General features: G+C 37.9%; 1 protein-coding gene across 5 annotated transcripts in view; it reads left to right on the top strand.

Moving 5' to 3' along the window:
- LOC310901091 (uncharacterized protein) overlaps positions 1 to 13,393 on the top strand; it is a 247,086-nt gene that overhangs the window by 79,221 nt on the left and 154,472 nt on the right. For all 5 annotated transcript variants that reach the window (XM_083840149.1, XM_083840147.1, XM_083840148.1 and 2 more), the window contains exon 5: positions 8,304 to 8,359. In XM_083840149.1, the coding sequence (XP_083696275.1) occupies positions 8,304 to 8,359 (56 nt within the window). The remainder of the gene's footprint in view (positions 1 to 8,303; positions 8,360 to 13,393) is intronic.

The following is a 13,393-nucleotide window of genomic DNA, read 5'->3' as shown; positions in this document are numbered from 1 at the left end:
GTGCTTCAGGTCTTAGTGGTTCAAACTCAAACCTAACTTTTGCTTCATCCCCTCTAAACTACCTCTGTGAGCTCAAAGTGTGCTCCCCATGCCTATGTACTGGGAAGCAGATGATGTGTTCAGAGAGGCTGGGGGAAGCATATCAGCCATTGCCTGCTCTGAGGTAGTGTCTTAGAATAATAGAATCATAGAGTGGCTTGGGTCGGAAGGGACCTTAAAGATCATCTAACTCCAACCTCCCTGTCTTGTACAAGGTAACTCAGATGCTGTGGAATGCAAAACACCTACATGTCTTCTGATAACAAACTGGGTCAAACATAAATGACCCTATAAACTATACTGAGTGGTGTAATTATATTGTTTTTAACGGAGACGCCAGAAGGAGCATGTGGCTGCATATTTTGAGTACTTCTGCTGTAAATGTAGATTTTTTTTTTTTTTGAAAATATCTTAGAAGACATCTCGTAAAGTAGGCAGGGAAGCTTTGCCTTCCTCCTCATTCATTTTCTAGCTCCTCTATGAAATATGATGAGAATTAGAGTTGTTAATCTTCCAAATTTGAGAATTTTAAGAAGAAAAAGTTCTTGCCAGTTAATAACAATGATTACTTATGGCCCTTTTGCAAATTTTGCAAGTTATCATTTTGCACTGTTGCTACATAAAAAAGTGCTTTGGTCCTAGAATGAGCAAATAACATACATGTTAAATAATGAAACACCAAACCGAGGAAGCTCTTTTGAGGATGTTAGTTGGATTCTAGGAAGTAGAGAGAGGGGAAAAGAAGGAAGGACAGACTTCTTTATAATGCTTGCTTAAAAGTTACCTTGCACATTACCAAGTAGTGAGGATTTGTAGCTCTGAGTATAAAGGTTTTATCATAATTTCAGATCAAGTTAGAAAAATATCCATTAGTCCCCCAACCTGTTTGAATTAATACAAATAGGTGAAAAAAACACCCAAATTAATGGTAGTGTTTTTAGTCTGGCTAAAGTCTCTACTGCCACATGAAGCAGTAAGCGCAACATTCCTGTGAATGGGCAGTGATGTACAACTTTAGAGCCAACAGATGAGCAAGTTATCTGAAAGTTAAAACACAGCATGGCCATACTAGCCAGGAATTAGGAGGATAATTTTCAGCAGAAATTCTTTCTCTAGTTTGCATTGGGTGACAAGGTGACAGTGTCCTGTCATGTTCTGCAAGAGAGTGATCTGAGTGCTAACTCAAGTGTTGACTCTCTGCCTTGGGAAAGCTTTTGGGAAAAAAAACATAAAGAGGAGTTTTTGTAGAGGAGTTGGAAGACAGTTCACATATTCAAGTCATATCTTCTAAGGGCAGAAGGGACCACAGTGAATGCTCTCTGGCCCTACTGTAGCACAGAATTTTGAAGAATCATTACTGCTTCCCACATCTGTTATGTGATCCTGTAATAGCTCCTATTCCAATGCATATCCACAGACAGGATGGTTTTAACATACATCAAGTTGGCCAGCCAGTCAGCTCTTTTGAGGTGCATAATGTAATTATTGATATGAAAATCAAAACAAGGTACCATATAAAGGCAGCCACTGTCAGATCATTATGGATGAGACCATCAGTCTTGTTGCCTTAACAAACCACGTATTCATTATCGTAGCTCAGGGCATTTTTTTCTTTGCTAAAATTGGCTGATCTCTCAATGAATATTGCAAATCATAACGCAAATTATATGCCTTAAGCTGTCTCCATTTTTGATTTGCAGTGCAGTTCAGGAGCTTTATTTGTGTCACTGCAAAGCAACCCCCTGATGGAGGCAAGTGAGGCAGACATGCAATGAATGGACTGCAGAATTCTGTGTGAACAAGCAGTAATTCAACTCTCTAGTACAGAGCCATCTCCATGCTATGTTTGGGCTTCGTCTTGGACTCTGTCTCCTGTGAGCTCCCTCACAGGAGGCATAGTGCTGGCTTTGACAGTGTTTTGATGAAGACTCAAGTTGTCATACCAAAGAGATTAAAGCTTGACTGCTAGTGCTGTATCTCAGCTCTATTAGTGTCAAAAATGGAAGGCCTGGGGGGAAGAAGTGAAAACATACAAATTTTACTCCTGAGCTGATCAAAAATTAGACTTTTTTTTTTTTTTCACTCCCCATCTCATCTCCAGATAATACCGTTCTTTCTCTTTTGAAAGACCTTGGACTAATTTCGTGTTAAAAACATAAGCAGAACAGAAGAAAAAACACACAATAAAACTGTCAAATAAAAATTTTTCTTAAAAGATATTTTTTTTCTCAATTAAGTGATTTTCATTTTTCAATTGAAGTAGATGTTTTATGCATATTTGACCTTTTTACAAAAAAGCCATAATGTAATATTGACAATCACCAGTTTCAATAAAAAATAAAAATCCAATGGAACAACTTTGAAAAGGAATTGTTAAAGGCAAATTAATTAGGCCAGAGTACAATTTTATCTGCACCATAACGTGCAGTAAGTTCAGTGGCAATTGCGAGTAGTATACGGGCACCTGTTAACATCTGTTTTCTGTGTATCATTTACTGTCCAAGCACGACAACCTCCTTGTCATATTGACCTTAAACTAAAGTCATTCAAGAAATAAGGTAAGAACAATGAGTCACAGTTATTGCTTGGATCAAGCAGAGGACCAAGAACTCTTGGAGTTATTCACCTTCAGGGCATGTTTTACAGCCCAACTTCTTGAACAGATATCGAGGGAAAGTTGGGAAGTGTTGGCCTCTATGAGATGGGGAGATGTTGTGCAATGGGATGTTCCTCTGGTTCTTACATGTGGGTGGGGTTTTGTTGTTCTTATTTTTATTGTTATGGATTGAGAGATGGGGAATTGTTTTTCCATTAGAAAAAGCAAAACAACTGCTTTCTGTGTAGAATGACCTTTTAGATTATGTGCATGAACCACAAACAAAAAGAACACAATGAAATGCTCCATGGGCAAGCATAGTGAGCTTGACTCACCACTATGTTACTCCAGTTCTGCACCAAATCAGTTCAGCTGAACAAAAATGGAGCTTTGCTACCCATACTATTTGAAGGGAAGAGGTCTCATACTGCTCTTCTGCAGAATCCTTCCAATTACACCAGAGGATTCTGGTTTGCAGCGAATAAGCACTGCTGATTCATTGTGGAAAGAGAGTTACTGTCTGTGGGAATCCTTTTTTAATGGCTATATTGGCTGGATGTCATGAAGAATCAAGACAGTACAGAAAATCTTGGCCCAGTGTAGTGAGATAGAGGATGTATATGACATGAGATGTGTATCGTGTACATGACGTGATGTGTCCTGACATGACTTGACATGTTTCAGGAAGAATGTTCTGAAAAATTAGACTAAACAAAAAGATCTGTGGAAGTTGCATTTCCTAGTTCACAATGACCTTCATAATATCAGAGAAGGTTTCAGCACTTTGACTGTTTTACAGAAAATACTTGCATCTATGTCAGTTCTAGGAAATAGGCCTTCTAATGGGTAGTGGCTGACATAACACATATGTCACACTTATCCTTGTTCGGATGTTTTGAGGCTTTCCTTTGAGTAGCTCTCTACCACAGAAATAAATCATCTCCTCATAGAGAGCAGATGAACAACAACATGTGAAAAGAGGATTTATGGCTGTGGCTGCTTTTCTAAATGACTTAGGTGCCCTAGACTGTAGTTCGATAGTGCCTCCTAGAGGCATAGACTATAGGTAGGAAGGAAGGAAGCTGAAGTATAGCTGATAGGTTGAGGCAGTATGCATTGCCAATTGTGTGTTTACCAGTGTGTTGGCTGATTTCCTGTGCATCTGTTGTGACTTGTGAGTATTTTATTCATTTAATGCAATGGAAGTTCTCAGTACTTGGTCTCTGAAACAGTGTAGACTGCCTGTTGATATGAAACAGTATTTTATGGTTTCTGGCTTGCCTTTATTCTCCCATTGTAGATGATATATTAATAGGTGTAAGCCTTTCAGGTGAAACAGGAATCCTTGCTTTCCTGGAGATGGTGAATCTAGGTGAGAATTATGCAATTCCCTGAAGGTATATCACAGAGGAGAATATTGACTGGCAGACTTGACTACATTGTAAACACTTTAATGTTCAGTAAAGATAATGGCTTGCAAAACCTAGACTAATTTGTTTCTGGTGACTGACTCCAGTAGGCTGTATTCCTGAAAGTAAACCAAAATGTACAGAGACTTTGTAAGCTGTGGCTCATCTTGCAATCTCTAGATAAGTGGTTTTTCCAAAGCTTTTCACCTATATTGACACTGAGTTGACTTCAAGTTGGCTAGTGGGTAGTATAGAAAAGAATGTTGCATATTGATTTAATATAGGACAGAAAAGAATGAATTTGGACACTCACCCAGACATTTGTTTTGGCACTTGGCATTCAGAGGGTAAATTTCTGGCACCTGCATCAGACAGGCTGCTTTCTGTAATTTGCCTCATTCAAAGTGAATAGGACTGAGATTATATGACGTGCCATAGCCCCAGGAAGTCCACTGGTTTGTGTAGACCATTAGACACTCCTGGGATGGGTTAAATCATTTCAGTGTGCTGCAAGGTTTCAAACACTTTCTGAGAAAGACCCATTTCTGGATAAAAAAGCTTCCTTTTGGACACATGCCTTCTGTTTACAGCTGCTTCCTTCTTTTCTTCCTATCTGTGGTCATGTTGTCTGTTTGAAGTCACATTGTTTTACTCTCCCTATTCTATGGTGAATGCTGGGTAGGACCACCAGGAAAGCAAATATTTCAGGTGTCTTCCATCAGTCTTTACTGTGACAAGTATTTATTCTTTCTGAACAGAAACTAGTCGTTCTGGATAATGCTACAATTCATTTGGCCTTCCTCTAATTTCATCATGTTCTTCCTGTCCATGCTTCTCTGCTCCTTGTTTCCTCTATGTTTGCCTGGGTTCCTTGCTCCTGCTTATGACTCCAGTTCCTGTGACAGCTCCTGGCTCTTTTCCTGTCATTAATTAGGGTCCTGGTATTAGGGGAAGGTGTTGTTTTCCTGTCTGCCCAGATTCAGAACAGGCATCTGGACCTTTATTAGGCAATAAGCAGAAGCAGAAGTGCAAAGCAGAAACAAAGTCAATGTAACCACACAACTGAGTGTGTAGTAGGAATTCTGCCAGTACAGGACCATCAGAACCTGATCAGTGATGTATGGTTGTTGTAGTAGTAATAAAGGCTACACTTTTAGGATACACAAAGGATGATTGTCGGTCATCCCCTTGGATTGGGATGAGAGGTGCAGCTACAAGCCACTATTATATGGTCTTGAGGTATTATAGCTTTGATTGTATAGGCTTCTTTTTAAAAGCAACAACAACAGCAACAACAAAAAGAACCCCACAACACATTTAAATGTAAATAGAAGTTTCACCAGGAGTAGGAGGAGACAGACTACATAGGAAAAAAGTACAGGAGCTTATGCACACATTTCTGTGCCAAGATGATATGTGATGGCAAAATTTTGAACCTGATGGAGATTTTGTATTTGTCAGGGAACCAGTTCAGCCTATATTCATGTGAAATTACATTTTTTTTTTTTTAAACCAAGTTATCAGTTGAAAGGAAGACTAGACTGATCTTTACCTTGGCTGAGGAAAAAAAAAACACAAACATTTCTGTTGGTTATATCTGGTCAACAACCAGTTCTTTACAAGGTTTTGTGCAGGCAGAGAGTACTGTCTCGGAGATGAGAAACAAAATTGCAAACAAGATGGTATATGGCAAAAAGTAGAGCCCAAATGCATGTTCTATTTTATAGAGCAAAACCCAAGCAATATTGAGAATCTGTAGTGCATAAAACTTCCTGTGTGTGAAACCAGATGGGTTTGTAGCAGAAACAGTTCTACTTCAGAGGATGTTGAAAATCTGCTCTTACTGGGTATGGAAAAGTCCCAACGGGTACTCGTCAAGCAATTCTAGGTCTTGGGGCCATCTCAGGATTCCACTGGAGCATCTTGTTACCCAATTTCATTTTGGGAAAAAATACAACCAACTAAACAATGAAATGATTTTTTTTTTTTTTTTTTAAATTGAGTGTATTGAAATTTCCTTCTTCCAGGAAAATTTGAGATGCCATGTTTTGACTCTTGTTTAGAATGAAGACTAACTTGGAACCGTAGCAATTTCCTCCATAAAGAACAGAATGTTTGAGTTTTTATCAGCCTTTGGAGAACTGTGGCACTCTCTGACAATGGAATCTTTATGCCAGATCAATACATCAGACAAGAGAAACACATCACAAAGTTACTCGAGCATACAATCTCAGAGCCTCTCCTGTAGGTTTGGTCTTTGACAATTTGTAAAATTTTTGTGCTATTTGTAATTTTTTTTTCCTTTCCTAAAGCAAGTTAGTAAGTATACAATAGTTACCTTGTTGTGGTATTTAAGCAGAAATGAGGTAGCCGAAATATATGCAAGTAGATAGGTGGTCAGAATTATACTCTAGTATTGAGTTGACCTCCTCTAATGTACTTCTAAGTGTTCAGGAATAGATTAACTGATGCAAGTAGTTTATTCTATAATAGAAGTATGCTTCTCATTGTCAGAGAAAATGGTTTTAAGAACAATGACGTGTACCTCCCCTTAAGCTCAGACAAGGCTTTATGTAGTGACCTGAATGTTTTCAGCAATAATTTTTTTATTCTCTGCAGTTGGATTGAGGATGGCATTTGACTGTGATTTTTGTATGCCGAAATGTATCTTAAGTCTGGATGGGCAGGTATAAGCTATACCTGTAAATCTGTAGCAGCAACAGGACAGGCAGAATATATTCCTTGAGTCTGTGCTGAAGACTCTGCTATGAGACTGGAAGTGACCTACTTACCCATCTTAGTCCTCTAACCATAGAATTTTCTATCACTGTTTTGAACCTAAAGAGTACTAGTACTTTGAGTTCTACAAACTTTGCAGCACTGATTTTGAGGAACTGTCCGTTGACCCATCTGCAGCCAGCTGACTGACTCATCTTGTTTTTATTAGATCACTTTCAATAGTCTTTATGAACAAATTCCATTGAAAATTTCCTGATTATGAAGTGTTATCATATATAATTTCAGATATTTTCCTCAAAGACAGTGTAACCATTGTCTTTATATATCTAATTGCAAATTTATCTTTAAAAGTCATGTTACCAGCTTCCATACAGTATCAATCATGCTTGATATTCCACTACTGAGGCTGTTGGCATTTTTAAAAAGCTGTAAAGTTAAAAAGGAATGAAGTAGCCTCAAATAAGATACTGCAACTTTTAGTTTATTTATGATTGCTCTCATGCACCTTTAGAAAGAATTGTGAGGTCTGTTCATCTGTCTCTATGATTAAGTGATGAAGTGTGTCTGTGATGTGCTTGTACAGACTCGTATTTGTTACCAGAATTTATGCAGGTAAAGTTTTGTGTTTTGAAGGTAAAGCTTTGTGTTTACGACTGATTTTTCTGTGAACAGGTACTTTCTCATATTGAAATAACTGTCTGAGAATAATACAGTTTTCCCAGCATTAAACAAGATCATCAGTATCCAGGAAGATTTCCCTGGAAATTTTTCAGCACTGCAGGGATGGAGAGGTCCCTTGGAAGCTCTTCCTGCTGATACATAAGTGAAGCTGCTGAAAGCTCTTTGCCATGTGTTTCTGTAACTTCCATAATCTCTAAACCACACTTGTGTGGTCAAAGTATAGCTGACATGGAAGGGAGTGTTTGTGAGCTTGTGACTGGACTAGTTGCAATTTCACAGAAGAAAACCAGCTTTGTCTCCCTAATCCTTCTGCTGGCAGGCAGGACATGAAAAATGAAGTTAAGACACTGTACCTATTTATTGCTTAATTTTTTCCCATAAATTCTAACCTTGTGGTTAAAAAAAAATAAAAATCCAGTAATTTTCAAATGTAAACAAGTAGAAAAATAATACTCCAGAAAGCAAGAGCTTATAAGTATCCAAACCCTAAATATGTTAACACAGCTGCATGTCATGTGACCCACCACAGTTCTGACACAAAAATATGTGAAATGTTTGAAAATGTCCATAATATTGCATTTTTCTGATGATCTCCTAATTGAACAAGAGCAATGCAACTGTTAAAAATCCAAACGGAATGAATGAAGAGTTGTGCTGAAATTATATAAACAACCCTTTTCCTTAGCTAATATGTAAAAGCTCCTACCAATACCCTCCCACAGTAATTCTATGCAAGCTAGAGCTCTTGTAATGCTCACTGAATGTATTACTCTGCCTCTGAGTGATCCAGCTGCATTTTAAGCCATTTTCATGTTCTGTTTTTTTTTTTTTTTTTTAAGGTCAGTGTGCCATAGTTCAGTGAGAAGCACAGTGTCTTCAGATGGTGCTGGACAAGGTAGCCCTCATCAAGAAATATTATTGCGTGGTATTGTAACTAGCCTAATTGCTGTTGCTGATTACACTAATAGCTTGTCTATCTTTATTTGGTGTAGCTCAATGAGTGAAGCTGTTTGTGACACATGGCCAATGGCTGAAATTCTGTGCATTCCTGTTCTTATATTGCCTGCTGTAAACTACGCCCCTAGCCATAGCTGAGTTCCTGTGGTAGGCAAAGCAGTGGTGAGAATACCAGTTGCACATGAGCAATTTGGAAATTGAAATTCATCATCAGTCAAGAAGCTAACTAAGTCTTGAATACTTAAAGTGAAGTGGAAGGTATGTTGAAAGTCACAAAAACATGGAAGAAGAAAAGAAAAACAATGACTTAGAGAAATATGAGAAATATTAGTGGAATTTACTCAGTCATAAATGTTATCTGTATGTTTGTATGCCAGGTCTTCTTTCAAAGCCATAGTTTTTTTTTTCTTTTTTTTTTTTTTCATTTAGTTGGTGTTTAATAATAAACCTAATAAGCTTCTGCAAATATCTACTTGCCCTAGAGCAATAGATATTATAAAAGCTTCAACACTACAATGATAACTGCAGGACATTATCAGTTAACCCAAGACTCCCAGACCAAAAAAAAAAAAAAAAGAGAGAGAAATTAGAATGTCATCCGTATTTTAAAAAATAACAGTATTTTCATTTTTTCTTTATTTTCTACTGCTTGATAGCATTGCTTAAAAAAGCAAAAGGGGGAAGGAAAGCATGCTTCAAGCCAAACCAAAAAGAAAGCATGTAGAAAGGTTATTTCTTAGTTAATCCAGTTCCCCATTTTTTAAAAGGTATTTTGTGAAGAAAATTTTTTTAATTCATAAAATTCCTATCAGTTGTACTTCCAACCTGTAATGCTGAAAGTAGGCTGTCACCTCCTAGTTATTTGTTACATTCAAAGATGATGTTGTCAAAATTTATGTTTGGGCTGTTTGTGATGGCTTTAGGCTGGTTCTTCTTTTCGTAAAATTTGCAGATATTTTGGAATCATGACCCCAATGCCAATTAACCAAATATTTTTGAATTTTGTGTTCCTCATTCATGAAGAAGAAAAATAGGAAAAGTTGGGCAAGTATTTTGCATATGATCAGTTTTCATAGAATCACAGAATGGCTTAGGTTGGAAGGGACTTTAAAGAGCATCTAACTCCAATACCCCTGCCATGGGCAGGGATACCACCCACTAGATCAGGTTGCTCAAAGCCCCATCCAGCCTGGCCTTAAACACTTTCAGGGATGCAGCATCCATGACTTCTCTGGGCAACCTGTTCCAGTGTCTCACCACCCTTTGAATGATGTGTTTCCTCCTAACATCTAATCTAAATCTATCTGCTTTTAGTTTGAAACCCTTACCCCTTGTCCTATCACTATGGTCCCTGACAAAGAGTTTCTCCCCTGCTTTCCTGTAGGCCCACTTTGCGTACTGGAAGACTGCTGTAAGGTCTTTCTGCAGCCTTCTCTTCTGCAGGCTTGTCCTTTTTCTCTTCTGACACTCACAATATATAAAGCATGATTTGGAATTAAAAATTCAACCAGCTCAGGTATATACCTACATTCATTAAATTAGAATGTATGTCTTTTGGGGCAGGGACTGCTCTGATTCATCCTGTTACTCAGCAAGTATGAGTAATTAGTATTACCTGACAATGTTAGGCAATGCTTTTACGTCACATTAGAAATCATTGCTCCTTCCAAATATATTAACAATATATTTTCCTACTGCTCTCACTGTCATTATGACACCTCTGTAGATGTATAATTGTTGCTAAACAAAAGGGCCATTCCTTCACAAACCATCATGAATTCAGACACTAGAAATCACATTTTGGTTTGTCTTGCAGCAACCTTGTGCTACTAGCAGCAACATGCAGAAAAAGGCATGTATTGTGGAAATGAAGAGGAATGGCCTGAAGGCTGCTGTATACTAAGATTTTCTCCAGGGCTTTTCTGTTAATCAGACAGCTGGTATACCAAGCATAGATGCCTTGAAGCTTCACATATAAGCATTTTCAAGTGTGTACATTACCATGAGTACATATGAGATAGTATCTAATAATTTGTGTATCTCCATGAGCATATATATGCTAGCATCTAAGAATTTTTTATCTAGAAAAGTTTGGCATTACATTTACCAGACTTTTTTTTTTTTTTTTTTGCATTGCTCAATATCAGGATATTGGTGATTTTCTGTCTCACAGGTGAGTGCAAATCTTGCAGTGCCTAGACAATGAGAGAAAAATCTGTAGTGTCCAAAAAAAAGTCATTTCTGGCATTATGAAATTCATTTGGCACAACTTGATCTTTATATAATAAATTTCTCTGCTCTGAAGATTTAGATCTCTCGGAACAGTACATGAGCAATTAACAGCAATGAGGTCTACCACAATGTGATCTCAGTTGTTCCTCTTCACACTTTTCACCTCCAAGGAATTGTCTATGGGGCTCGTACCCTCTCTGCTAGCTCAGTGTGATAATTTCTAGGCTTTAAAGATGTTCTCAGTCTTGGTGGTGAACCCTTAAGCACTGCATTTGAAGGGAACTAGTTCCAATGCAAGAGGTGGAAACCTACCTCAAAATCCTCCAGTACGTAAACAAAGTTGGATCAGAGTTCAAGTCAATGCTCTGTCTGATCAAGGCAGGAGTTTGAGTCCTTAACTCCACATATGAATGTCCTAGCAATTATTCTTTAGATCACTCTAAAATGGAACCAAGTCCAATAAGCCACTTCATGCAAACTACTTCAATAATAGTTGAGAGTCAATGAACGGTAGACTAAGAATGACTCTCCAACCTGATGTTAATGGCACTCACTTGGGAAGCTGGGACAAACCCTGTTATAGTAAACATTGTGTGGAATAAACTTCTTCAGTATAAAAAAGGAGTGAAATGTATTAAGTCACAGAGAAAAATCCTTTTGCAACAACTTTATAAATGTTGGGCTGCATTTCCTTGCCTTTTATGTTTGCATTTGCCAAATATTTACATTTGCCAAAAATGTTTCCTCTTGAGACATATGGTACATTTCATGTTAAAGGAAGTACAGTGGGCTGGGTGGGGATGGTAGCGGTTTTGGTGTGGAAACCTGGAAAAATTGTGAATTCGGTTCAGTTTGAACCAACATTCTTTTTCAACTGTTTGGCTTGGCAGCCGAACTGAAAAACTAGTTATTTGCACAGCCCTAAGCCCTCCTTTGCAGTTGGACCCCTGCGTTTTACTAGGAAAATTGTAGCATAGTCCCTGGAGCTGTTCATCTATGGCACAGAGTCATGAAATGGAAGTCCCACTAAAAGTTAGGAGTGTCTGAAGCTTTCGGAAATGCAGGAGCTCTAAAGTGGGATTAAAAGCTGGTATCCATAGTACGTATACTACTGGACTTTCCAAAGACACTATTGTTTTCATAGATTCCATCTGTCACTTGCTTAACTAAAAGATACCTCTGATGAACATCTTTATGGGAAATATTAGTAAGAGGAGAGTTCTTGACTTGTGTGCATTGTTAGCTGGGAACAGAGACATTCCTTTCTCTAACTTTTTCATTTCATGATGTAATGAGAACATTTTAAACCAGGACAAACAAATTACAAGTGCCAAGCTTTTTCCTAAATGCTGCTTATGATCAAACACACCCATCCATGCTTTTAAATATCTCATAATTAAACATGCATAAATGGAGACTTAATTTGAACATGTAAATTAATCACATGTTGTAACAATTGAAATTCATAACCGAACATCCATTAGCAGACAACGCTGTTCCTCATTCTTTTGTTTGCATGTTTATAGTAATCACGCAATAGGATTTATGGTGCATGTCACCCTTTGAAAATTAATTCTGAATCAACATAGGAGATGTGTTCCCATTTCTATTGTATAGCTTTACTCTATGAATGCAAATAATAGCAAATTAAGCCCCAGATGTCTAAAGAGCAGCAGGAGTGACCATTTATTTGATGTATGATGCACGTCATGTCATTTCTGTGTCAATCCTCAAGGGGTTAAATGAGTTTCATGGCTTGGGCATTTTAAGAAAATAATAAACAATGCAGCTCATCCAAAAAACAGCTGCTGTTTTTTCTTTTTTTTTCCTTTTTTTTTTTTTTTTAAAGAAGACAAAGATATTTAAAACGTGTTTTCAATTGCCTGCTAAGAAAATAAGTTTACGTAAAAGAAACCTCTTTTCCTCCTGAAAAATTGTGATTTTACCTTCTGCAGTAATTTAGGAAAAGCCAACATTTATCCATGTATTTAGCAACTAAAGAAATGAATTGCTGTGGTGGGCTACATTAAACATAGATGGATCAGAATTAGGTCAGTGGAGAAAACACAGGCTGTACCCTTCAGAGCTAGGCATGCATGCACATTACCTTAAAGATGTTTGTGTAATGGATGTCTGTGTTTGCCTGCATATTTCAGTGCATGCACACGATAGACCATGAAGCTTTTTGTAACAGGCATTTGTGTGAGAAACATCCCCAGCATGTTTTCATTTCCATTGAATAACAACAACACTTCTATTGATAGGAGTAGAATTCACTTGACTCTCTTGGTGTCAGATTTCACTGCAGAGCTCCATCTTCATCCTCTAAATGCGGAGCCTGGTCAGTATAGCCACTTCCTTAACTTTACTGGGTGTTAGATCAGGCCTTGGAATTCCTCTCCATCAGCTAATGCTTACTCAGTTGACAATACTACGTTTAGCTTTCTCACCTATGCAGTTGAAGTTCTTCACAACCGAACCTCTGCCTGGGTTTTATTGTATAAACCCAGCTTGGTGCTCAATGTCCTGCTTTCTAATGTGCTACACAGCTGTCTCATGCTCTTGGCTTCATGCCATCTCCATGTTACACCGCCCAGTAGGTCAGCCGCTTCCACTCTGTTGTTAATGCCTTTTATAGAACCACTTTTTTATAGTGCTACTTACAGGAAATGCCTTTCCTGTAACACCTCTGAATCATTTACAGTCTAAAATGTTGCTATATGCATCTCAGGCTTAAAGG

Source organism: Anser anser (genome assembly GCF_964211835.1).
Source record: "Anser anser genome assembly, chromosome: 5".
In the NCBI taxonomy this organism is placed as follows: Eukaryota; Metazoa; Chordata; class Aves; order Anseriformes; family Anatidae; genus Anser; species Anser anser.
This window is presented reverse-complemented; position numbering and strand designations above follow the sequence as displayed.